This window comes from Kryptolebias marmoratus, linkage group LG21, assembly GCF_001649575.2.
Source record: "Kryptolebias marmoratus isolate JLee-2015 linkage group LG21, ASM164957v2, whole genome shotgun sequence".
NCBI lineage: Eukaryota > Metazoa > Chordata > Actinopteri > Cyprinodontiformes > Rivulidae > Kryptolebias > Kryptolebias marmoratus.
This window is the reverse complement of record NC_051450.1, coordinates 20,009,561-20,035,536: the sequence shown is the minus strand read 5'-3', so window position 1 is coordinate 20,035,536 and position 25,976 is coordinate 20,009,561. Positions and strand designations below refer to the sequence as shown.

At 37.1% G+C, this 25,976-nt stretch overlaps 1 protein-coding gene across 2 annotated transcripts in view; it reads left to right on the top strand.

Annotated features, from left to right (window-relative positions):
• The window catches only part of ctnnd2a (catenin (cadherin-associated protein), delta 2a), a 275,301-nt gene that overhangs the window by 185,087 nt on the left and 64,238 nt on the right, over window positions 1-25,976 (top strand). For both annotated transcript variants that reach the window (XM_037973227.1, XM_017429866.3), the window contains 3 exons: window positions 4,474-4,687; window positions 16,415-16,601; window positions 24,662-24,779. In XM_037973227.1, the coding sequence (XP_037829155.1) occupies window positions 4,474-4,687; window positions 16,415-16,601; window positions 24,662-24,779 (519 nt within the window). The remainder of the gene's footprint in view (window positions 1-4,473; window positions 4,688-16,414; window positions 16,602-24,661; window positions 24,780-25,976) is intronic.

Genomic DNA, 25,976 nt, shown 5'->3' with positions numbered 1-25,976 from the left:
GAATGGCTAGATAGATCTATGGATGGATAAATGGATGGACTGATAGATAGACTAGTACATTCCACAGTCCCTGGTCTGTGTGTCACATGTGTATCCTGTTGCCACATCTTATGCTGGCAGTTCCTCTGATTCACACAATGGCAGCTGTCACCACTGCTAACGGTTACCAGGCAATCCTGTCGCTATGGGTTACAAACAGGCGTGACCACAGCTGAACAGCAGGAGACAAAGACAAATCAATCTGCACTTCTAACCTTCTTTACATGGAGTAGACGTAAAGTCACGTAGATATTGGCAGGCGAACCTTTATAGCTCGGGGGCAACACAATGTAAAAGCATTATGGCTTTTAAGGAAGAACAGATTAACTGTGACAAACTTAAAGAGGTAAAGGAAGAAGTGCAGGGAGCATCGTGAGAGAAGGGATGTGCTATGCAAGGAAGCAAGGAGGAGTAGAGGTGAAAAGATGGACACATCATAAGGTTAGGGAAATTGTGTGTCTAATCCAAAAAATTTAGTCCATCATTCACTTTATTCCTTATTCTATGTAAATTAAACAGATAAGCTAAGTTCTATAACTTGATTAAATCCTACTGCCTCATGAAACACATCAATGCTGGCCCCGCTCTCATTACTTTCTTCTACTTTCTGATAGTTCTTTCCCTTTTTTATTCAATATCATTCTTTTTCTGTGTCTCCTGAAGGGGTTGTTAAACATAAAACCTTTCTAGGGCAAATACCCCAATTACTTTAAGCACATATTTAAGGCCTGGGGTTTGCAATACAATGTTACACAGACTTCATTGTCTGTTCCAAAGGTGTAATATAGCTGCTGCCGATCTTTAAGCAGCTGATAAATGTAAAACTGTAGGCTTTATTTCCTGATACATTATGAACATGAATATATTTTTAGGTATAGAAGTTATACTCGGAATGTTTTTACTTTTATTGTTGCACTTTAGCTCGAGTCATGTTTCAGTCAAACATCAGAATGACTGATCTAGTTTACTACTTGTCCTTCCATGCCACAATCAAAGATGTTTTCTCACAAACTGCATCTAATATATCCCCCTGATGAGTCTTTTTAGCTGTTAGCTGTGTTTTGAGACATTGGATGACTACTATTGATCTGCCAAGCTCAATAGACCTAGACCTCTTTACTCCCATTTGTATTTTGTATTCAGCATTCCTGATGTGTTTTACTCCGCACAGCTCGCCATATGTTGAAATGTGTGCATGCTCCTGTAGTGCATCAACAGTGTGCATAACTTTGATGTTGTGAATTAGGTTGCACAAGAACATTCATCTTTTTATGCTCATATCAGCTTGTATTTTGATTTTTTTTAAAAAATGATTTGCTTGATATTGTGGGTAACTATCCTCATCTTTTATGTTTTAGAGTTATATTCCATTGGAACTTTTTGAAATTCATAAGTGAGATTTACTGAGTCACAGCTGATCGATACAGGGGCTCTTACACCAGTAAAATAGGGGCTTTGAGACAAAAACATTATCATTCACTGCCAAAAGCTGAAAAACAGGTAATAAAAACTCCACATTTGGCTCAATATCTTTTCACCCTGTTGTCTGCATATTTAGTTATAGTAAAGACTATTCCAACTGTTGTTACAGAACAACACAAGCAGAATGTTGTTTTTAAATTTATATTTATTTTAGAATTATTGTTTATTGTCTGGTGGCAAAGAAAATAAAACTAGGAGGACATTGACAGAAACTTATGTATCTGTAGCATTACTTCAAATATTAAATAAAAGTAAAGGCATGAAAATGATTTCCTACTTTGCTGTCGTCTTGTATCACACAGTAGTTGCTCCATGTTCTAACTAGTCACCTGGTGATAACAGCAGCCTGTTTGTAGTGATTAGTCCCCCACCCCTGTTGACTGGACCAAACACATGCTGATTTAAGCTCTTTGGCTCCCCAAGGTTGATGAAAATCCCTGCAGTGGAGAAGTGATGTGGGAGGGTTTGAAAAGCATCAGCATAGGGAGAAGGCAATATGTGAAGCACCATAGAGAGAAGGCGACTTGTGTTGCACCATGGGTGGAAAGCACTATGTGCAGCACTGTGGGGGGACGGCATTATGTGTAACGGCATATTGCCCTCATTGTGCTTCCTACAGGGCTAATAGTCCTGACTGTTTTGTCCTTTCACAAAATCAGGACATAATCATAATTTTTCTCTGATTGGCAAGTTTATTTATTTCAATGTGGACATGTGTGTGTTCCTCTGTGTATTTACCAACTAAAAACAACTGTATATATGAAACACAAGCACAGCAACTAGCTGCAGACATACACAGCATTTTGGAAAATTAAATGAAACATCTTCTACGATTTATGAGTCAACTCTAAAATCAGTTATACAGTGAGCTACTTTTTGGTAGTAACTAATAATCATCCCCATGATATTCTTTGAGTGCCAAGAAATCTCACAAGATCTCACAATATTACTATAACCAATATAGCTGTCCAATCTCATCATAAAATGATTTTAGTTTAAAACTCTGGTATGAAAGACCATGAAATGTGGCGTGCAACATGCTTCTTTCAAAGAATGCTATGCCATTTGGTCCTTTTCTGTTCTGAGTTGCCATACCTGAAACCTTACAAAACTCTGTTGCATTTTTGTTGGTCCAAGATGTCATTCAGTCCTGAGTTCCTCAGCTGGCAGGCAAACTGTCTTGGACTGCAACTGGCAGTATTGATCCTCCTTCTGCTCTGCAGGCTCTGTGAGCTTGGCGTAGCAGTGAAAGCATCAGCTCTCCACCTGCTGCAGGTTTCTGCTTGGATTAGCCCTCCCAGTGGACTTCTGTCAATGGCAGCAGTCGAGGATTGCGGCGCTAAAGTCTGTCTTCAGGATGAGAGACTCACTGGAGAGGAAACTGAATAACATTGAGGGCCACTTCAACAGCAGCCTGAAAAGTCTGCAGATAGGAAAACATGTATCAGGACAGGCTCAGACCATCTGGTTTACAACAGCTCAGCTCTGTTCAACAAAGCAAAATGGTTCCATAAAATATGGCACTATTATATCAAAGCAGAGGGTATATTTGGTAGGTATGAAAGGTGTAGAAAGGTTTGTCGTATGTCTGTGTTAAGAAAAAATAGTCATTAAATCTGATGTGTCTGGTATACAAACACCTTTTGACACTCCTGGCCTTTCTTTCTGAATATTTTGTAATGGTTCAGTAGTTTTTATTTTTATGACAAGGCAGTAAAACAGTAACACAACCCATTTGCTTTCACTTTTCTTTGGCTTGCTGACAGCTGTGCAAAAAAATGACACCAGTCAAGTTTAATATCAAGAAAAAGGAAGCAGTTGGAAAATCCAGTTTTGTTTACCACTCATCATCCTTTAAAGCAGCAGAAAACATAAAAGCCTAGAACTTCTTACCCATTGCTTTTATTCCAGAGTTAACAGAAAGTTAAAGCTTTTTTGGTGAACCTTGTAAATTACCTCATGTCTTGTATCATGTCATATTGCGAGAGTATTTCATAGTAATGACTATTTGTTACTACGACACACCCGACACAGCTGAATTCCTGTAACATTGACTGAGATGCAGTCATTTCTGTGATGTGCCACTGATTAGCTGTGGTGTCCACCTTGATTTTGGTTGACTCGTAATGTTAATCAGTTGTAGATGTACACCTGATATTTACTTTCTGAGTTTTAATGAAATCTGTTCAGTGGTCCATGACATATTTTGCTAAAGGTACAGACAAACAAACAAACACACTCAGATGGGCAACAGCATTATCACTATGCTGTCACCTTTGGTTAAACCAATATAAATGTGGTGTGTCATGTTTTTTATGGTTGTTGTTTGTTGTTTTTTTAACTGAGATACAACATTCATCATGTTTTAACACCTGTCAAGGACCAAAAGATTTTTATTTTTATTGTTTTGTCTTGATACATATATATATACTATTGTTTATTCAGAATTATTTGAGTACATGTGACTACTAAAAAGATAATTGCAATGAAAGAATTAAGAAGGGAGAAACACGCATGTGAAAGGAGAAATAATAATAAAAAAACAGTGTTGCGGGAGAAATCATTTAAAAATTTTTATTAGATTAAAACCACTTTCCCTTCCCTCATCAGTGTAATTAGAAGGTATTTTTTGTGAAAGCACAGCCGTTAGCTGTGTCATGGTATGTTTAATTAGCCCACATTGGGTTGTTAATCTGATTGGCAGATACTGGAGGCTACACACACACACATTTATGCACAGTCTGTCCTGTACACACTGTAACTACCCGATTAGATAGATATATAAACGTTTTATTATCAATGCTGTCTCACTAATAAAACCAAACTTCATTTTCAGTATTGTGGATTTAGGAATGCTTATTAAAGTTATTATTTTTACAAGTGTGAATATGTATATTGACTACATTGATTTTCACGATTTAATCTGTTTTGTTTTGTTTTTTTTATGCCCAGATTCGTAGACAGGGAGGCATTCAGCTGCTGGTTGATCTGCTGGACCACAGGATGAGCGAGGTTCACCGCAGCGCCTGCGGGGCCTTGAGGAATCTTGTGTATGGCAAGGCCAACGATGAAAACAAAGTGACCCTAAAGAACTGTGGTGGGATTCCTGCCTTAGTCCGTCTGCTGAGGAAGACAGGGGATGTGGAAATCAGAGAGCTGGTCACAGGTAGGCTTTCTATAACAGTTTTGTATTTGACCTTTTTATCTTTCAGCATGAACATGGCCTCACCAGGGGATATAATGATGTGTGTGTGGGTGTACGTGTATGTGCCTGTGTTCAAATCAACACTGACATTTCCATGTGAGCATATAGATAGTGTTTGTTATATGAATCTTTAAGGCTCAGTCAAGTTTGTCTGTGGCCCCTTTCAAATAAAGGTGACCGTTACACTTTTATGGGAACAGAGTGTTCTGGAAAGGGCTTCTAGTAAACAAATAATGAATTACTAAGGTTTGTTGTTTTCTTTTTTTTATCTAATGTGATGGTTTATGCATGGGTCCACACACAGTTCCGATGATGGAAAGGGAGAGTGTAGCTTTTATTGTGGGTATAAATCAGAGGCTTCCGGGAAAAAATAAATAAAGGGTAGAACCCCTGACATATTCTATTTTAAAACATTTGATCAATTGATAGAATACTCTACTAAAAATATTTCCAGCAACACCCTTAAAACAGATGCACAACAAAAATGACATAAAAATGATAAAAAATAAAAAAAGCATATTGCACACCACTTTCCATGCTAGACCTTTAGACTAAGATCATCACTGGCTGTGGTGTTGATTGGGTTGATGACAAAGTTTGATTATTTGTAGATGTACATCCAATAATTACCTTCTGAGTTTCATTGAAATTCATCCTTTCAATGGTTCCTGAGATACTTTTGCTAACAAACAGGATTGACTCCAACCATTAGTGCTAAGGTTTTAAACAAAGATGTGTCATAATAAATTGCATTTGAAGTATGTGTTGGGGACAATGCTCAGCTACTACCACACCAAATTATGGCTCAATATCTGTTAAACTGACATAGCTATTTTGCTGTTTCATAAAATCTGATGGCTGTGGTGGCCATCTTGAATCAGGTTGACTTCAAAAGATGCCAACCCAATAATTACTTTCTGAATGTTTCATTAAAATCTGTTTAGTGATTCTTCAGATATTTTGTTAATGGTACGAAGATGCACACAGACATTGGCAAAACATTTCCAGTCCACCTTCGACATCAAATAATAAATATGGAAAGAACCTGAGGGGTTCACCTCCATGTTCCCTGATAGCATCTGTGTAAAACAAACCTAATCCTCATAGACCCCACCCAACAGCTCTCAGGCTCAAACAGATCTATTGCTAATGTCCCAGTCATAGAAAGCCCAGAACACCACTAACAAGTGTAGTTCTTTGTCTAAACAGTGGCTGGTCAGAACCGGTTTAGAGGCAAAAGAGGGCAGTTTAAAGAAGTTTAACAAATGCAGAAGACACACACAGAGAAACAAGTGAATTCTTTTAGGCAGATTCAGACCCAGTGTCAGTCGATTTTATTGGATTGGAGGCTTAGTTCTTGTAGCTTTTTTAGCTTTTATTGAAAAAGCATTGTTCAGAAAAGCTTACTATTCACCCAAAGAACTCAAGGTTGTTCATCTTGTAAACTTTAGATGCCAAACAGTTTTAGATTCCACTGGAACTTTATTTAATATTCAGTCGGTTCTCTGATAAAGTCTTTAGTCATGGCTTGTAAGGCTCTAAAGAAAGTTGTGACTCTTTGTTTGTGAAGAGGAGCTGTGTTGTTGTGTGTCCTTTTCTTTAATTTTTAAAGTTTTTGATAGTAAACCTTAGGCTGTCTGTATTTCAGCTCTTTTTTTAAGCAACTCTTATTTTCAGATATGTGCCTGGGTCAAGCTCAGATTTAAGTCTTTAACAGTAGTTGTGATGTTTGACATTTCCTGACCGATCTTGTTTCAACCTTCAGGGCATGAAAAGTACAAGTTGTTCAGTACGGCTGAAATGCATATATTTCTGCAGTGCGTGCATGTACAAAAACTTAGAAATGCATACACACATAATCTCATGCTATCACTCAAAGAAAAATGTTCAAGAATAAGTTGTATAAAAAATATACTCACAGGAGCTGTTCTGAACTCCATATCTCTTGCTTTTTTGCATTTTTATTATTTTATTGTTTCCTCCTGATAGATTTATATTCTATATATGTAGCAAATTCCAACAAAGCACTGCATTCTTCTCTGCATGACTAAGACAATAAATGCATATCTGTTAAAGGTCAAAATCTTGAATTTTTATTAAATTAAATTTTTAAAAAATTCTTGCACAATAAACACATATACAGCTGGCAGGCAGAAAAAGAATGCTCTGATGTAAAAAAAAAAATCTGAAGTATTAACAAGCAAGGTTTGAGTGCTATATGTAGCGGAAGAGCAGAATTTCCAGCGAGCTCCTCTTTCTGTTAAGAACACGATGGCTGTCGCAGCAGGCGATGTGAATGCATATCGCTTGCCACCGTTCATGACAGCTTTGATTCAGAATGGCTGCCACCGCCGCATCTTTCGAGATGTGTTGAAGATACCACAATATAAATTTAAACTCATCTGAAATTTTGAGCAAATTAGGGCGATTTTTGTGCTGACAAAGATTACCTGTGGCAGCCATCTTGATTAGATGAACATTCAGTGAACACTTTCTTAAAGTTTGATCAAAATCTGTTTAATGGTTCATGACATATTTTGCAAACAGACAGTGTTGACTGTAACAGGTGCAGGTGGCACATAGGATAGAGACTGATTAATTTACTTTTATTTATAAATGCATTGTCTTTTCTAATTCAACTTAAAGAACAAAACCATGTTATTTTATCGCAACCAATAAATAATAAGTAGCTTTGGCACTGCACCCAAGTCTTATAAAGATGGTAAAATCCTTTGGCTTACAAGTGAATACTGCATGCAGTGCTACTGCTACTGCAAGACGCCAATAACCAAGCAATCATGACAGGCTTTTGTTTGTCAAATATTTTTGTCTTTTTCCACTCCTGTTTACTTGTAACATCAAAAAGAATTAAGCACCAATTATAATTCTCAAATAGATCATTTTGTTATGATGCATAGGTATAATTTAGTGATGTCACCCACACATGCAGCTCAGATCTAAAATGTTTGTGTGAGTTCATATGTAATATGCTCTACAAGCAGATTAATGAATGAAATAAACTCACTGCAAGTCATACTGCATCATATTTTATGCCCTGACTTTTTATAAATACTCCTCTCCCACAGACAAACAGACAGACACTGTGAAATTTGATCACCCCCTCTTTCTTTTCCTGGCTCTTCCTGTCTCTGCCCTTATCTGTCTGGCTCTCCCCTGCAGCAGGCAGAGTGATTCAGTGGCATGCATGCCCTGTTGTCTGTTTATTCTGGTACTTAGCACTGAACTACACATTTTACATGGCTACAATATTTTAAAGACTATACTCATTTGCTTCTTACAAGACCCTGCTGGTGCTGCAATACATCTTTTAAAATTGTTGCAATAATTAATGGAGGTTTGTGTTTTAGGTGTATTAAACCAGAAATGGAGAAAATTAGTATAATATTTGAATTTTGTAATTCCTGCTTTATGTTTCATTAACCATTCACATATTTCCCTCTGTTCTGTTCTATTTTAAACATATGAGTCCAATTTGCTGTACAATGCTTACATTATAGATATTTTAGTTGTAGCAAAGGTTGTAAAATGTAAATGAGCGTGATCAGTAAAAACACTCAGAGGTTTGTCTGAATGATTTATAAAAAGGCTGAAATAATAGCTCTGCAGCTATGAGAAAAGAATTGTGAAAATAAGGATGTGTTTTTATATGGCTGATTTTGAGACAGAGGAATGATACAAATAAAATAAAGATGTGATTATCATTTAGCTGTGACAGCCATATTGAGTCAGATTGACTCCAAAAGTTAATCAGATGTAGTTGTACATCCAATGATACATTTCCAAAAGTTTCAATAAAATCTGTCCAATGGTTTATGAGATATTGTGTTATCACTACAAACAAATGAATATGCACACACGTGCACACAGACACGTGTTCGTGTATTTGCTTCTGTGCTCTTTTCCACCAAAAAGACATGGGATCTATTGTTCTGCCATATTACATTCCACTTGATGTCTGACCTTCAGTACAAGTTGTCCGATAAATGATTCGAAAGCAAGCAGCTGCAGTGTCTCTCAAAGGTTCATTGTGATGGCCGCATGCACTCATATAACACTATCAGACATAGTTCTTAACCTTAACTGCTGGTCTCATATAAGTGGTTGTACTTGAGTCAAAACATCAGTCTCCTTTATACTGCGCCACTCCTGTCATTTCCATCAGCACATGATTTAATATCAGTTTAAAGCTTAAGGAAATGAGGTAGGGCACATGGTTTTCTTTTGCTGACCAGAAAAAAAAGCCCTCTCCGAACAATTTAGCCTATTTCCCTGTTGGTTTAGAAGTTTAAATTTAGACAAGCTTCACTGGTTTCCTGGGTCGCAGTGTGAGATAGATAGCGTGGGGCCAAGGCTTCCGGGGCTGTCAATCAAAGCCTGGTCGATACAGAGCCTTTGAGTGTCAATAGGAGATGCTATCCTGACTCATCGGCTCACCTTGATGCACTGGACCGTGGCTACAGTTGCTGCTTCTATATGCTCTTTAATTGCTGCAAAGCAACCATGCAACCCCCCACCTCCATCATCACACAATACTGGACAAACCCGTCAGAAAGTGTCATGGATTAAGTATTTTTGAGTTTATTTTGCCTTAGGCTCATTGTTTCGTAATTCTGTTTTATTTCTTGCTTATTCTGCATTTAAGTTCTTGTGTAGTTTTGTTTTCTGTGTCTCCTGTCACAATGGTGTTCTGGTTGTTTTGGTGTTTCAGTTTTCTTGTGTTTCCAGTGTCAGTGTTCACCTGCCCCTCAGCTCTGTTATTCTCTGGTTTGCCACCTTACCTGTTGCGCGTCATATCCCAACTATAACCCATTTCCCTCTCACCAGTCTCTTTTTATTCATTCCTCACTGGTTCATTCCTTTCGGTCGTTCTTGTCAGCTGTTGAACGTGTTCCATGCCACATTCAAGCTTTATGTTTTTTGTTAGTTTTTTGCTGCCACGTCAGCTATTTGTTTTCCATTGTTTTTTGTTGATAAAGTAGTTTGCTTTTTATACCATTTTGAGTCTGTGTTCTGGGTTTCCCATGCTCATCTATAACAAGAAAGAATGGATTTATTCATGCCCTCTTGGTTACCTCTGCTATAAAGGTTATGTTTTGCGTAGCGTTGGTTGGTTGGTTTGTCAGTTTGTTAGCAAAATTACTCAAAAATGATTAACCGATTTTGAGAAAATGTTGGTGTTGTACCAAAAATGAGTGACTCCATTTTGGTGGTGAGCAATAGTTCTACAATTTTTTAATAACCTTGTGGCTTTGGCTGAGGTTTGTAGTCTCTGAGTCTCCAATTCTTAAAAAGGTTTGAGACATTGTAAAATGTCAATAAAAAGAGAATGCAGTGTTTTACAAATCTCATAATCCATGTTATTAATATAATCCCTGTTAGAACATTGTACATGTTAAATGTTTAAACTAAGAATTTTAAGGCAACAACGCATCTCAAAATGCTCCTTTTACCCCTAGTCCTCCTACCAACCTGTCGCCAGGTAACATAATTAGTTGCAACATGCTCCACCAGGTAATTCTCATTTTTTACCTCTTACTTTTAAAGCCTTTCGTTGCCTCTGACCCGGCTTTTATTAAGATGTGTTGCTGCCATAAAATTCAAATTATTATTTTATTTTTTCATAAAAATGGCATAATTACTTATCTTAAACATTTTACGTGTTTCTGTATTCTATTGGGGAAAAAAATAGGTTTCTGAGATTTGCAAATTATTCCATTGAGTTTTATTTACATTATACACAACATCGTAATGTTTTTGGAATTGTTGTAATGCTTATGAATCCAGCATAGTCTTAACAAAAAAAAAAAAAAAAAGGTTCTGGTTCCCTGCAACAAAACCCATAAAACTGTCTGCTGCTGAAAATAGTATAAATATGGTAAGAGTTGCTTTAAAATTGTCTGATTTTTGTTACCATTTGTATGTTTGTTAGAAAGTTAATACCAAACCTACAGAGCTGAATTTCATTACACTCAGTGGAGAGAACTTGGACAAAAGATCAGCTCATTAAATGATACTTTGCTTAGAACATTTTCTGTTTGCAGCGTTTTATTGCCCCACTCAAACAAGCACACCTGTTGACAATCAGTCTTAGAATGGGAACAGACAGTTATGTGTAAGACATAAGAGCATAATTACAAGCTGTGTTTGTGCAGAAATGACCAACTGATTTCTGCTGCTGTGAATGATGTTAGTAGCAAACCTCACAGTTTTGTCATATTGCCAGAGTCTTTCACAAATATCCTTATGTAAAGCTACTTCAAGCCATGAAACATTTCTCCATCCAGATAAATGCATCTCCTTGCTCCATATGCTGCTGTAAAATATCCTCTGCCGAAGTGGGTGGTCTATACTACTGGCAGCAACCGTTTAACCACAATTTTGCTTTCACTTTGTGCTGACAAATGTTTGACAAAGTCAGCAGTTTTTAACCTGACCAAAAAATACTCTTCAAAATTAGTTTTCTTTTTTTTTCATTCGTAGACATTTGTAGTTACTTTTGCTGTATAATTTGTCATCTCGGGCTTTACTCATCACCAGGTTCTGACCCGACGGCTAAGTAATTCACACTGAGCTGCAAAGACGAAGGCTGTTTAATAAAACATCGCCACTTGAGACCTAACAGGGCTCACTCTCCCCCTTACAAGTTACATTCTCATTTATTCATGAATTCATGCAATCATCTCCCCCTTTTCCCCCAAACCACCCAGTTCCCAGGAAACTGTCTGTCAAGCATCTGAAGAGAATCGGTCAGAGGAGGGAAGGAAAGCAGTAAAGACAAAGAGAGGGATGGAAAGAAAACACACACAAAAGGAGATGCACAAACACAAAGGCTTTAACATGATGTCATCTTATTTTGGTCACCAGATTTTATCCCCTAAAGGACACCTTGTTTAGCGGAGCGTTACAAATTTATGTTTCTGGAGCAAGGAAGTGAGTTTGTGTTGGTGGGTGAATGACAGACTTTAATTTGTCTAATATTGGCCAGTGGCAGATACATTGTTGTGGACAGTTTTTTTCTCTGTTTTGTTCCTCTTATCACTCACCACATAAAGGTGGAGGCGGATGATAATGTTTTTGTTCATGTCTCTGTGTGTGTGTGTGTGTTTGTCTGATACCAAAATATCTCATGAACCACTAGATGGATTTCAATAAAAGTTGCAGAAAGTTATCAATGAGTGTGCGTTTAGAACTCACTAAAGTTTGGAACCAACCCAATTAAAGCTGGCCAAAAAACCCAACAGTGGCTAAAAATCAGTCAACTTAACTTTGAGCTAAGATTAGGTGTGGTTGTAGCTGTCTCCTTTGTCTCATTTGTTTTTTTTTGTGTTCCTGTGATGGACCTGTCCAGGGTGTCCCCCACCTATAACATAGTGACTGCTGAAGATAGTTAATCTTTTCAATTGGTGTGTGAATTTGTGTATGAATGGGTGAATGACTGTTTGTAGTGTGAAGATCTTCGGGGTCCCTGGACTAGATAAAGCCCTATGCAAGTGCAGGCCATTTTCAATTTACCAAAAGAATTGACATCTGTAAGATGAGCTGTTTTTCCTCCTTTTTGGGTTTTTTAGTTTTTGTATTGGTGTGAAAAGAAAACGTGTTGTATGGAGACTAAAAGAAAAGACACAGTGATAAACAAAAGTCAAAAGCTGGATTCATTTCACATTGATGCAACCTCTGATAAGGTCATAGCATTATGTTGCTGCTCTCCTTGCTCCACAAGATGTCATTCTCCTACACACTCATGTTTCACTTTTAGCTTTAAATGATTTTACACCTAAGGTTTAGTCTTCCTCTCTTACAATTTTAAACTTGATTATGCTTTTTTCTTTGTTTGTTTGTTTTTTTCCCCTCAGTGACAAAGCAATAACTGTTTTTTTTTTTTTGGTTAACACATATGGATTTTATTTATACTTTAAAGAGATGAAATATCACAGTTAGAGTAATTGTTCAGATCTTTTTAATAGTCTGTGGTTAAAGACAATTGGCAACAATAGCAGCTTCTTGGAAATGATTATACAAGGCTGGCACATTTTTTATTATCTCCTATTATCTTTGGCAGAGTCGTTCATTCAATTTAAATCCAGTCATCAGGTCTCATTAATGATCCTCTTAGTTCAGGTGGATTCTGCTCGAGTCAGAGGAAGAAGATCATAGACTTTTCCTGAAACTACTTATGTGGCTGTTTATTTTCAGATGTTGATTCGTTGAATTGTAAACTTTCACCCAAGTCTGCGCTTTCTAGGAAAAGAAAGTTAACTCCAGTGCTCTCTCTCTGGCTTTTTTGTGTTTTTCTGCCAATAGTGAAGCCTATTAGGATTTAAAATGCAATAAATGGTGCAATCAGAAAGTGACATAACTTGACTTTGGAGTTCTAGTTGAATGGTTTTGGGTGGTTTCCTTGGCTCTTTACATTCCACATATTCATAAGACCATCCAGGGGTTGTATTTCTTCTTGCATCCTCTTTGTTTGGAGGTGATCTTGAAGTCTTTATGTTTAACTTGGATATCTATAATCCTCTTTCTGAGCTCCTCAGACAGCTCTCGCCTTTGATTCCCTGCTCCATGTTCAGTGTGGTGGACAAAATAATCACCCAGTGGAATGTTTGCCATTTTAAATAGGCTGAATGGCTGATGAAAAGCTTGAGGGCACTTGTGATACTAAGTAGGGTCAAACACTTAGACTGAAATAGTTTATTTAAGGTTCAAACTTAACATAACTTTGTAAAATAAGCAACAAATCATTTCTTTTCACAGTTTTTTTAGTTTATCACGTACTAAAGACATGCTGATAGACATTAAACAATTCATTTTAACTGACTCACTTTTCATGATAAATTAATGATTATCTTAGTGAGCAGTAAAGGTACCAACAACCTTTTCCATGTCTATAGTTGCAAGAGTTATATTATGGGGGAATTTCTTTTCTTCTTTCTCATCATTTTTTTTTGAAATTGGGATTGTTTTATTCTTCTTTATCTGCTCATTTTAGCCATTATTTTATATCTCTCATTGTTCTTTACTGTTTTATTTTTGACCTGGTTGTCCTTCAGTCCTTTTGTAGGGATTATGATTATTGGCTCTGCCGCAGTCATGTGTGGCATCACAGCTGGCTTTGCAAATCTGGCTACTAGTCAACATCCCAAACCTCTGAAGCTGTTTTTCTGTGGAGGGAGATTTAATTCATTTGAATTATTGTCAAAGTCTCCACTGACCCTTTTTACCACACCTATTCATTTGGGATAATTGGACCTTTTGAACGATATGTACTCCTGACAAACAGTGAGCAAAGCCATTTGAGTTTAGTGCTGTTTTTTTGTTATATGTTGTTAGTCTCTGTTGGCTCCTTAGCACAGGGGAGGTCAGAAATCCAGCAACAGAAGAGTCTCCATGGAGCTTTTCTTATTGCTCGCATTTCAGAAGCTAAGGTCTATAGTGTTGTTTCATTTGCATCCAGTCTCACAAGCTCCAGGCAATTACTGAATGAACAGGACGTCTGTCAGACCACTGAGAGTCTTTATGAAAATATGTCTTTGCCATGTTCTCTTCTTTATGGAGTACAGAATGTTATGACTTGTGGCCATCTGTTTTTATTGGGTGTTTACTGCGAGACTACAGCACAGATGCCATGTTGACCCTGCAACATCTGGATTCTGACTCCAGGCACATGAGAGATGGTAACCTTTAGCCTTGCAGCTGATATTCATTAACATTGGTGTTAGTTTTCTCTGTTTTTTTAACCTTACTTCTTTTCTTGTAACTATCTCTCGCCTTCACTGTGTCCCTTTTAATTTTATTGCCATTATTTTTATTTTTACCTTATTGATCTTTGCCTTATCTCTTTCAATTCCACCATTTTTTTGGCATTTTAGCTTGTTGCTTTATTAGATTTTGTAGTGCTTGTTGCTTTTTCTCTTGTCAGTAATGATCAGTTCAAGCACCAAGGGCTAACAAAAAATAATGTAGAATGCAAGCATGCTAATTTTGCTCATATTTGTTTGTGGTTTGGATGTATATGAGTGTGTCACAGCTGACCAATAAGGCTACTGCTGTCACAGGCCTGAGAGGAGGCATCTGGTACGCCATCTGACAAGGAGAGAAAAAAATATGTTGGAACGTGCACATGTATACTGTCTGTGCCTCGGCAGCATTCACATCACTGTATATGAACATGTGGTGTCTCTCAGTGTACTTTATGTTCATAAAATCCTGCAAGTTTTCTGCCAATGTATAGATGTGTTTGAATAATTAAAGCCATTGATTCAGTGCATCTACAAATAATTATCACAGTTCAGTTCAGCCCAATTCAATCATATTATAATTAAAATAATCAAACTGAAACAAACACAGGTTAGGTTAACTAATTTTTGTCAAATTAATTTCTATCGATTAGAACGTTTAGATCAGTCAAATGAGTTTAATGTTATTTACACAATTAGAACTTTGTTTCAAGAGTCACAATTTACAATTTAATGTATTAAATCCAACAAAACAAAACAAAACAAAAAAAACAACTTCAGAAATATTTGTTACTATAGCTGAAATGTATTTGTTTACAGAGCCTCTAGCTTTTTTATTAGGTTCTCAAAAAAGTATATGCACTTTTAGAAATCACAAAATTTAGATGCCTTCTAACCTCCCAGTGGGATTTCTGAATGAACTTAGGTGGCATGCAGGATTAAAGTTAGTCTGCAACTGTCAATTGGGTTAAATAAACCACAATAATTTCAATATTTTTGTAATATATGCAACAGATTCTACTCTTGAAGCATATTTTCATATATATTTGCAGAAAAATGTATACAGTAAAAAACTTTGTTATTTTAAGGTTCAATTACTTTTCTTGACTTGTTGATTATGTAACCTAGCCTAAACCCCACAGAAATTCTCATTAGAGTCCAAGTCTCCTGTTCAGATTTTTTTGTTGACATGGCGAAAGGCCAAGCTGTTTCATGTTTGTTTGTTTTGCCGTTTCCACAGAAGACTTTTTGCAATAAAAAGTTAACAGTGTCAGAGTTACTGAGACAAAGTTTACCCATAGGAGAAAGGAAGCCATGGTACTGCAGAGGAGCTACTGACTGATGTTACTCTGAGCGGACTGCATAAGAATAAATTACAATATATTAGATTTGTGGATATTTCTCGCTTCCTCTTTTGATTGGCCAACATAACTGGCTGCACCGCTCTGTCTTGTATGCCCTTGCACTCAATCTACTCTTTTTTAAATTTATTTATTTTATATTAGAAGATGATCCTGCAGCATAATTGTGAGTGAAAATGTTATTTGCAGAGTTCTAATGCTCAATGTGTCAAGGTTGACAACTATGGTTTACTCTGAGTTCTCAGTCAGGATTGACTTCTTGCATGTCATACCCTCAACTGAAAACAACAAACTGTCAGTTTACTTTCCTTCAGTTGGTCATCAAATTAGCTCACAATAAAAGGTATAATTGATGGTACACAGGAATGGCGGTAACAACGTTGTTGTACAGTTAAAGTTCAACTTCTGAGATAAGCTTAAATATTAAAGTTGCTAAATCAAACATCCAGTTTGTTTAAACTGATGTTGTTGCCAAATTAATTAGTAAGTGATTACAAAAGTCAATATAACTGTTTTCGTAATGTGATGCAATAATAATCATCTTTCATCATTTGTATTGTTTTCTGCAGGTGTGCTTTGGAACCTGTCATCATGTGATGCACTGAAGATGCCAATCATCCAGGATGCCTTGGCAGTTCTCACCAACAGCGTCATCATCCCCCACTCTAACTGGGACTCATCTCCCAGCCACCACGATGACCGCAAGCTCCACCTTCACACTTCCCAGGTGCTGCGCAATGCTACAGGCTGTCTCAGGTAAACAACGTTACATTTAATGCATTTAAAAACATCCTGATTGAGTGGAACCACACATCTAAAATGGTGCACATTACAGGATATACGTGATCTATGTAAAATCTATGAAGCTGCATGATGGAATGACTTGTGGACAAAACAAAATGAGTTTGCCTGGTTTTTACTTGAACGTCTATCATTAATTCATAAAACTTGATGGGAGGTTTTTTGTTATTTTCAAAAAGCTTGAACAGGTGTACAGCAGGTTGTTTATTTCCATCTGTGATGCTACACTGAATAAACGTCTTATGTGTTCATTTATGACAACAAAAAGATATCGAAGGGTTAGATTAAACAATTCACAAGTAAAAAACCTTTCTTGGCTCAGCCAATCTTAAATAAATAACACCAAGACAGCCTGATGATGTGAATTCAAATTATTTAACAACACTGTATATTAAAAAAAAATACAGCAGATTTTGTTTATATTTCTTTTAAACAATCAAAATAACCTTATGTTATTTAATTGAAGGTGCAGTGTTGGTGACCTTGCTAAACAGAGTAAGAAAGTATCATTTTTTAGTGAAACCGCTGGGCTAGCATGCAAAAATCTCCTTGTTAGACATCAAATACTACAAAGATGTTATTAGCATTCATGGAAAGATCTTTCTGATTTGTTGAGCCTGATCTTTGTCCAAATTTTCTGTTTTCATGGTTCAGGTTGCTCTGAGTTTTTGTTACAGTCATATATGAATAAGAAGAAAATGAATGGTAGCACACAGGAAATGGAAAGGAACTAATTCAGACTTCTGCTGTACATCTGTAGATTTCTTGTTTCTGTTGTCAAAGTTTCAATTTTTATTTCTTTTCACTATATCTCACAAAACTGTTCATTGGATTTCTGTGCGCGTGTGTGTGGGGGTGTACCTAAAGACGCGAGGAAAGATAGATGATGCTGTCATTTCACCGTTCAACACTGTTAAGTTATAGACAACATTTTAAAAGCTCAGGAAGAAGAGGGCAAACAAAAAGAAAAGTTGAAGTTGTGCTGAGAAGGAGAAATTAACACAGACTCATGAAGGTGTCTTTTGGCACTCCCCATCATTCTTTTCTATCTTCGTTTTTTCTAGGGGTTAAAGTGACACAAGATCACAATGTTCAGGTCTCTGTGTACCCCGGCTCAATTTCAGACCTCTCACCTTTCTCGTTATCTCTTTGCTGTGTGTGCTTGTGCATCGTGAGAGTGTGTATGTATTTTCTGTATAAATTTGTGTTTGGTGCCTGCGTGTTTGAGCTCAGAAGCAATGCGAACCTGTCTAAGTGAAAGTCTGTGTGCACACATGTCAAAACACACATTTGGTGCTGAAGCAAATCAGGTATGGAATCCACAGCTGGGACGTGGGAGTGTTTGATGATGGGAAAAAAATGGTGTCAGAGCATCAGCTGTATCCATTATGACTGTGTGCAAGTGATTTTGTAATTACTGTGCTTTTTTGTCTGGATTTTTTATTGTGCATATTCTAAAAAGCAACTAATATTACTAATGGGTAGGGAAGACCTGAAGAAGGCAGACAACCATCCACACTCACACACTAATTAATCTAAAGCTGGTGTGTTTGGACTGTGGGGGGAAACCAGAGTACCTGGAGAAAACCCACCCATGCATGGAGAGAACATGAAAACACCCTGCAGAAAGGCCCCAGGTGGGAGATGAACCTTTGACCTTCTTGTTGCAAGACAACTAGGCATCCTAACTGTGTTCTTTCCATTGAAAGTTCTTACATTTTACTTTAGATTTATTTGGAAAAGTCTGCTTTTTTTGTAATTATGTGTTTTGTGTCACAACTGTAGATCAAAAACGGACCCTCTTCAATGGAGCTGATTTCTTTTAAGTCCGCATGCAAATAGATTCAACTGATAAATACTTTATTTTAAGGATAGACATAACTCTAAGGCTCCTGGAGCCTGCAGGTAGTTGGTGTGCTTCCAAGCAAGAGAGAAATCACTGCTTTCTGTTTAAGACTTATACACCGTTTAAATATATGTGTGAGTTACTGTACATGATCACACACACATAAAGATTTTCAGCTTGTTTTCTTTTACAGACCCACATATGCGCTTATGGAGTATGATTAGTTTCCAAATGAATCATGATTAAACATTGCAATCAGGAACAAGTTAGTTTCCATTTTTGTTCTATTGATATTATTAGGATTTATGCATGTGTGTGTGTGTGTGTGTCATCTGGTGATGACCTTCTGCTGCCTGTGCCCTCGCTCGCACACGCAGACACACACATGGTCCGACACTTGTGCAGCTCCGCCACACACCAGATGTTTGAGACAGTCACCCAGTCATCACTTGTTCCTCGAGCAACGCTGTCTGAGTGCCATCTGTCTCCAATTTATTTTTGACCACATTTTCTTTCTGTTGCATGTTGCAAAAGTCATATTAAATTATTATAAATACATATATAACTAGCTAATAACTTCATATATGCATCACATTGACTCAGCTCATTCTCCGAGGATCTTGGTTGCACACTGGGAAACAAAACATGTTATGTGAAAAAATGTGAGACCTATTTTCTTCTAAAAGTGTAATTTGTTAAACAAATTAAAATAAAATTCATGTTCTGATATTTAACAACAGCCAACCTATTCTCTGCACAGGAAGCCTATTTGTCTCACTTGTTTTCTCACTTGTGTGAATACCTTTTTTTTCTTTCAGAAAATATGAATGTGTTGTTAATCTTGTTTTTTTATATCTTGTCAGTCATTAGGCCTTTAAGGTAGTTAATTGTGATTATGGAGTCTTACAGCTGAGCCACACCGGGTTGCTGGTAACTTTTATGGTCAGCAGCAAATTGTCAAAGTTTAATATTAGTTAATTTAGCATTCTTTCACACCAGTATGACATGTTTAAGAGAGCTGTTTTTATATGCCTGGGAAACAATTTAAAACAGGGTCTTCTTTGGCTAACCATTATATATAGCCTTTTTTTGTTTGTTTTTGATATCTAGTGTTCTGTGACTGACGTCTCGGCTGTAAAACTACTAACTATTGATAACTATCTGACAGAACACCACGTCAAAAATGAAAAGCCTATTTTTTTAGTAAAAGTGGTATGCTGCAACACACAATTGTCTATGAATTACCTAAAGTACTATTTCATCCATTTAGGAAGATATTTTTTCAATTAAATATTACCATTTATTGCAACTGTTAAAAAATAGAACTATTACCTCTAATTTTTCCAAACCTTTTAAGTAAAGTTAAAAAATGGCTTGTGTTGTTGTTAACTGCAACTAAAATTACAATTACTGATATTTGAAAAGGGTGCTTAATCAAAGACTGTGCCTTTTTACTCACTAGGCAGGTATTCACCTGTGCAGGTTTCTGTGGTAGGCAGAATTAATGGGGAGTGACATTAGATGGGAAGAAGTGTAATTGTGTAATGAACTCATTAAATATTACTGATTGCGAACAGAACTGAGGGACATTCACAAATACCACCATTCGCAGATACATCTTTTTTTGCACAAGCTCATACAAAATAATTAGAATACCTTGGGTTTTTTTTTTAGTCGCAGTGTTTTATACCCAGGTAATGTTCTCATGCTTGAAATGATTACTTCCATAAATAAATCCCATCTTTTTTTTTAAATAATGCTATTTAATGTGTTTTTTTTTTCTAAATTTTGAGGTTCTTACTGTACTATATTTAGGATCAGTTGCACCTTAGCTCTCTGCATAATTACAATACTTAAAAAGTAGTTCCACACTTGTACTTTTTCCATGAAGAGTTGTACTTGTCTTCATAGAGTTTCTTTTATAAAACAAGCATGTGTGCGCTCCTAATTCTGCCTGTCATCTTTGTTATATTTTGTATCAAAGGTTAATGTGAAGTCAATGTGTTTGCAGCAGTTTGAGTTGTTGTGGTTGCACATCTTTTGGCAGATAAATCCCATCATTCACTGGTGCAAATTACAATTATTTTTTTGTCACACAGACATAAGCATAAAACAGGAAGTGACATGGAGTGATAATCATATTCAAAAAATTGTATTCTCTTTGCATATGGTTAGTGCTGAGAAGCAAACAAATAGCCATGCATTATCTAATTATTCCAGCAAGATGTGATTGTGTCCAAAGAGCCATCGCACCTAAAAACCATCTCTGAAAGCTTGATTCTGCACAGGAAACTCAGGGCTCGGTGTTTGTCAGGGATTCAGAGGAGTGTGTGCTGCAGAAGAGCAAAATATGTCATGTGGGTGTAACAACTCTGAAGACGGAAAGTCCAACCGAAAGTTTCTGAATCCAAGACAGAAAATGTGATATGTAAATGAAAAATAGCTGCTTTATGTGAAAATGTAACAACATATTAATGAACCATGTGTTCGGTGTTGTCTGTTCTAATTAATTAGTCATGTGAAGCTAGAAGCCTTCTGGTCTGGGGAAAACTGGTAAAAAAAAATATTCAGTTACAGTGAAGCAAAATGTATTAGAATAAAAATTGTTTTTTGTTTACAAGTGAGTTAAATTAGTAGAAATTCCATTTTTAAACAACAATTTAAAATTGACATTATGACTTTTTACCGTGTATTTTCTAAAGCTCCTTAAAAAATGTACACTTCAATAAAAACAACCACAAAAAAGAACTGTAAAATCTACCTGTTCGCTAACTTTCAGGCCTCTTTGTTCAGTTTACCTATAGGTTGTTTATTTTCTCCCAATAACCTATATATTTTTGCAGTTTAACATCCAGAAATTGCAAAAATCCTCTCAGTTAAGCATCTGTTTTCCACGGCCAAGTGCCTTTCTCTCCATCCATGATAACCCAACAGATAAATAGCTTGATGAAAATCGGAGTAAAAAGCAGCACAGTCAAGGCTGCACATTTAAGCAGTAAATAACTCAGCTTCTCTCCTGCTCACCCACCCACCTCCTGTCTTCAGTGCCTAAACATTTGTCAAGGTGAAGTGTTTGCACTGTTCTGTTGTTTAATATCGACTCAACAGAGGCTTCTGTCTCTGCTAAGCGCCGTTTCCATTGTATACTTGTTTGCCCATTAGCATTCAGAGCGGGTAAAAATGACTTGACCTTCTCTTGTGAGTGGGAAACGTGAAGTTTTAATTGACTTCTTTCTCCATTCTCTGTCTTTCTTATCAGTGCAATATATGAATAACCTCATCTCACACTCTGGTAAAAACGGCTGTGATCTTTATTGAGCCAGTGTGACAGAGACGTCTCTTTGTTCGCACTACACCATCTCATCTGTTCTTACACATTTTACCTTTTAAAGAATAATATTTAAACAGGGTTACTGAACATTTCTAATTGGTTTGTTCTTCCTTTTGATAGATCTGCACTCAGAGTGGCAGCATAAATGGAAGCCAGTGTCAGCTCTGCTTTCAAACCCAGCTTCAGTGTTAAATGAACTGCAGACAAATAACAGACAGTAAACTCAGTGTACGATAATGTAACTCTGCCGTGTCGTTTCTGTAGTTTTACTTGATATGTCCTCCTTTTTGTTTTGTTAAGACACAATCTGCAGTTCATGATAATTATCACCCAGAGAGACAAAAGCGAATATTATTGCTCATGTCTTGTCTGGTGTCTGACTATTACCAAATTATCTTAACATTAATGTTATCAAGACAGCTTCTGAAACCCCTGGACGAAATTGAATGAAACGTACAGAAAGTAGTTACCGAATGTACATCTACAACTGATTAGCTTTTGGAGTTAAGTTATAGTAGCTATCTTGAATTGGATTAAGTCGATTTTACAGATATTAAGCTAAAGTTTGATGTGGTAGTAGCTGAGAATCCAATGCATAGACTGATTGTGACATCTCAAGATATTGTAGGACATTGCGCATAATGTTAACTTTTTTAAAACTCCTAACATTATATAATTTTAGCCTAAACCCCTGGCATGAAAGAAGGCAGGTGACATGCATTTAATTCTGATTTGTAGTCACTCTGCATGGTCACCTGGAGAATCACTGTGGGATATTCAAAACACAAACCTAAACACTTGGCACTTGCCTATTTATCTTGATTTCAGGGAATGGTGTCGTCCTCTTCCATTGGTGCTATTCAGCTGAATTGACAAGAATTGATTCTACTAAATACGACCATTCTGAGAAAGTATATCGAGTGGCTGTGGCCATGAGGTTTTAGGACTGCATGGAGTCATTTGTCTCTTGGGTACTTCTACACAGACAACCACGCTCATTCTACAATCTGCTTCAACATTGATTTCCTTAAAGGCTGTCTACAGCATGATTCACAGACAGACACACTCAATACTCGGACACATTTCCTGCTTGTAATGTACGTGTTGTTTACTTTGTGTAAAATGTAATTGTCTCTTTTCAGCTCAATGAAGGACTGAGAGTTTGTATTTTTAAAATGTTATCAACAAACATATCAGTCAATGTGTTAGAAACATGAATGATACAATTTCTGCTTTATAACCAAAGCAACAGCTGTGATTGCTTTTTAAACAGAAATTCATGCCTGTTCCTGGTGCAGGTTGTACTTTGTCAGGGCTGCCCCTGGGCTCCGATAATGTTTGTAGTGTTCATAAACAGGATCTCGAGATGCAGTTGTGGAAAGAAGGGTGCCTGGTTTGGGAACTTCAGGGTCTCGTCTCTGCTTTTTGCAGATGATGTGGTTCTGTTGGCATCTTCAATGTGCACTGGGGCAGTTTGCAGCTTGGATGAGAGTGAGCTCCTCTAAGTCCAAGGCCATGGTACTCAACCAAAGTAAGGTGGATTCTCCCTCTGAGGCCGGCAGAGTTTATCCTCAAGCAGGGGAGTTCAAGTATTCAGAAGTCTTGTTCTTGAGTGATGATAGGATGGAGCAACAGGTGGAGAAATGAATCAAGGCCTTGTTCACAGTTATGAGGGTGTTGTTTGATTTGTTTGAGTCGAAAAGGCGAAGCACTCAATTTACTGGTCCATCTATGTTCCAACTCTGACCTATTGTCATGAGGTATGAATCATGACCAATAAAAGGAGATCCTGGATACAAGAGGCTGAAATGAGCTTCCTCCATAGGGTGACCAGGCTTAACTTTAGAGATAAGGTGAGGTCTCCCATCATCCGGGCTTGGTTCATAGTGGACCCGCTTCTCCTCCACATCAAATGTAGTCAGCTGAGGTGGTTCGGTTATCTGATTACAATGCCTCCTGGGTATCTCCTTCTGGAGTTTTTTTTGGGCACATCCCACTAGGAGGAGACCTCTCTCTGGCCTGGAAACACTGTTGGATAACCCAGGAGGAGCTGGAGAGTGCTGGGTGAAGGGTGTCTTTGTTTCCTTCCTTGACCTTTTTGCCTCTGTGACCCAACCACGGATAAACAGCAGAAAATGGATGGATGAATAAATTGCACTGCACTTACCCGTGGCAATATATATTGTTATATTAATGTTAGAAGGTCACATGGAGTCCACTTGTTGCTTCAAGACTCAATGGTTTAAGGTCAAGGTTGTGAAGTTATGTTTTCTATGTTTGCATGTCTTGTTGTTTGAGTTTTGTCAAAAACAAACTTTGTTTTAAGAGGCTAAGCTGTACAATATTTAGCTCATGCTTTACTCTGCAGTTTATTATGTTTAACACAGACAAATGAGACACTGTCTGGTATTCAGTGTATCTGTTTTAATAGACACCACTTTACAAAAACCCAAACAACTCTGACCCAATGCCACCCACTTCCGCCTTGCGTTTAGTCAAAATGAAATCCATTATTTCTGTGCATTATAATGGCAAGGCTTTCTATAAATGGAGCAACATTTTTAAAATAACAGAGAAGTTTTAGTGTAAAGTTCAGATCCGGTGTGAATAAAGCAGCTTTTTGTTGTTCTCTTTTTGAACTCAAGTCGGGTATGTTAAACTGAAGTAAGCCCTCAAGGCAGAGACAGAGATGTACCAAGAAATTTCATGTCTCTTTTAGATTTAGTTTAGGGAAAGCTGTTTGTTCCTATTTTTTATTTATTTTGTCTTTCTGTCTGATCCTCCTTACTCAGTCGGATTTTTCTTTTGTTTGTTTTTTTTATTCTACTTGTTTTGCAGGAATGTAAGCTCAGCAGGTGAAGAGGCAAGACGAAGGATGCGGGAGTGTGATGGCCTTACCGATGCCCTGCTCTACGTTATCCAGACTTCTCTGGGCAGCACAGAGATCGACAGCAAGGTGTGCAGCAGAGGCACTCTGAATACCTTTATTTATCTATACAAAGTGTGTATTTTAGAGCTAAAATATAAAGTTGGTGAGCAAAAGGATTCTTTATTCTTCTTTTACAACAAAAACACTGATGAAATCGTTTAAGCCAACGAGAGGAAACAAAAAATGACAAAAAAGTTCTTTAGTATCCATCTCCAAAAGGGTTAATAAATTGGGATGTTTAGTTCATTATCAAGCACTGCCAAAAGATGAAGGTGTTTGTGCGTCTCTGTTACATATGTCATGGACCACTGGAAGAATTTTATTAAGACTTAGAAAAAACTTATCATTAGATGAACATCTACAATTGATTAACTTTTTATATCAACCTGATTCAAGATGGTGTCCACACCCAACTAAGTTTAGAAAACATAAAAATGACAGTTTTTCAGATATTGAGCCACAATTTGATGTGGTAGTAACTGAGAGTCATTCACAACACATACTCTAAGTGCGACATATCACAGTGATGTTATTTTTCCTAGTTTTCTCAGCATAAAGTCATCTTACTTTAAACTCTGGCATGAAACGTAGCGGGCGATATGCATTCCTTCAAGGTGCGCCCTGCCTTTTTTTATTAAAAGCAGATAAAAGTTTTCTAAATTTAAGCTTTACTTGGGGTGAAAGTTCAGTGGGCTTATGTTTCCTGTGCGTGTGTGTGTTTATGTGTACTCCTGACAGTCGATATTAAATAAAAAATCTATTGTGGATGACTGAGTTCTCAAGGTCTCCCTGTCTCCCAGCCTTTCTAAATGGCCCTTCTTAATCACTGTTTAACCATCCTCCCCTCGCCACAGTTTGACTGCCGTTGCCAGAGGAATGTTGTTGCCACAGTAACAAAGACTGATTGGCGGCTGAAGCACCAAATGGCCTCTGCTGAAGCAGAGATCCACATTATCTATGAGCTCAATTTGCACTACGCCTGCCGTTTGTTGCTTTCATTTCTCACTCCGGCATGCTTTCCTCATGCTCCCGGCTTCTCTGGTGGTTTACTTGAAACTGCCCTCAGTAAAAAAGTACAGGTGCTGGTCATAAAATTAGAATATCATGAAAAAGTAGATTGATTTCAGTAATTCCATTTAAAAAGTGAAACTTGTATATTATATTCATACATTACATACAAACTCATATATTTCAAATGTTTATTTCATTTAATTTTGATGATTA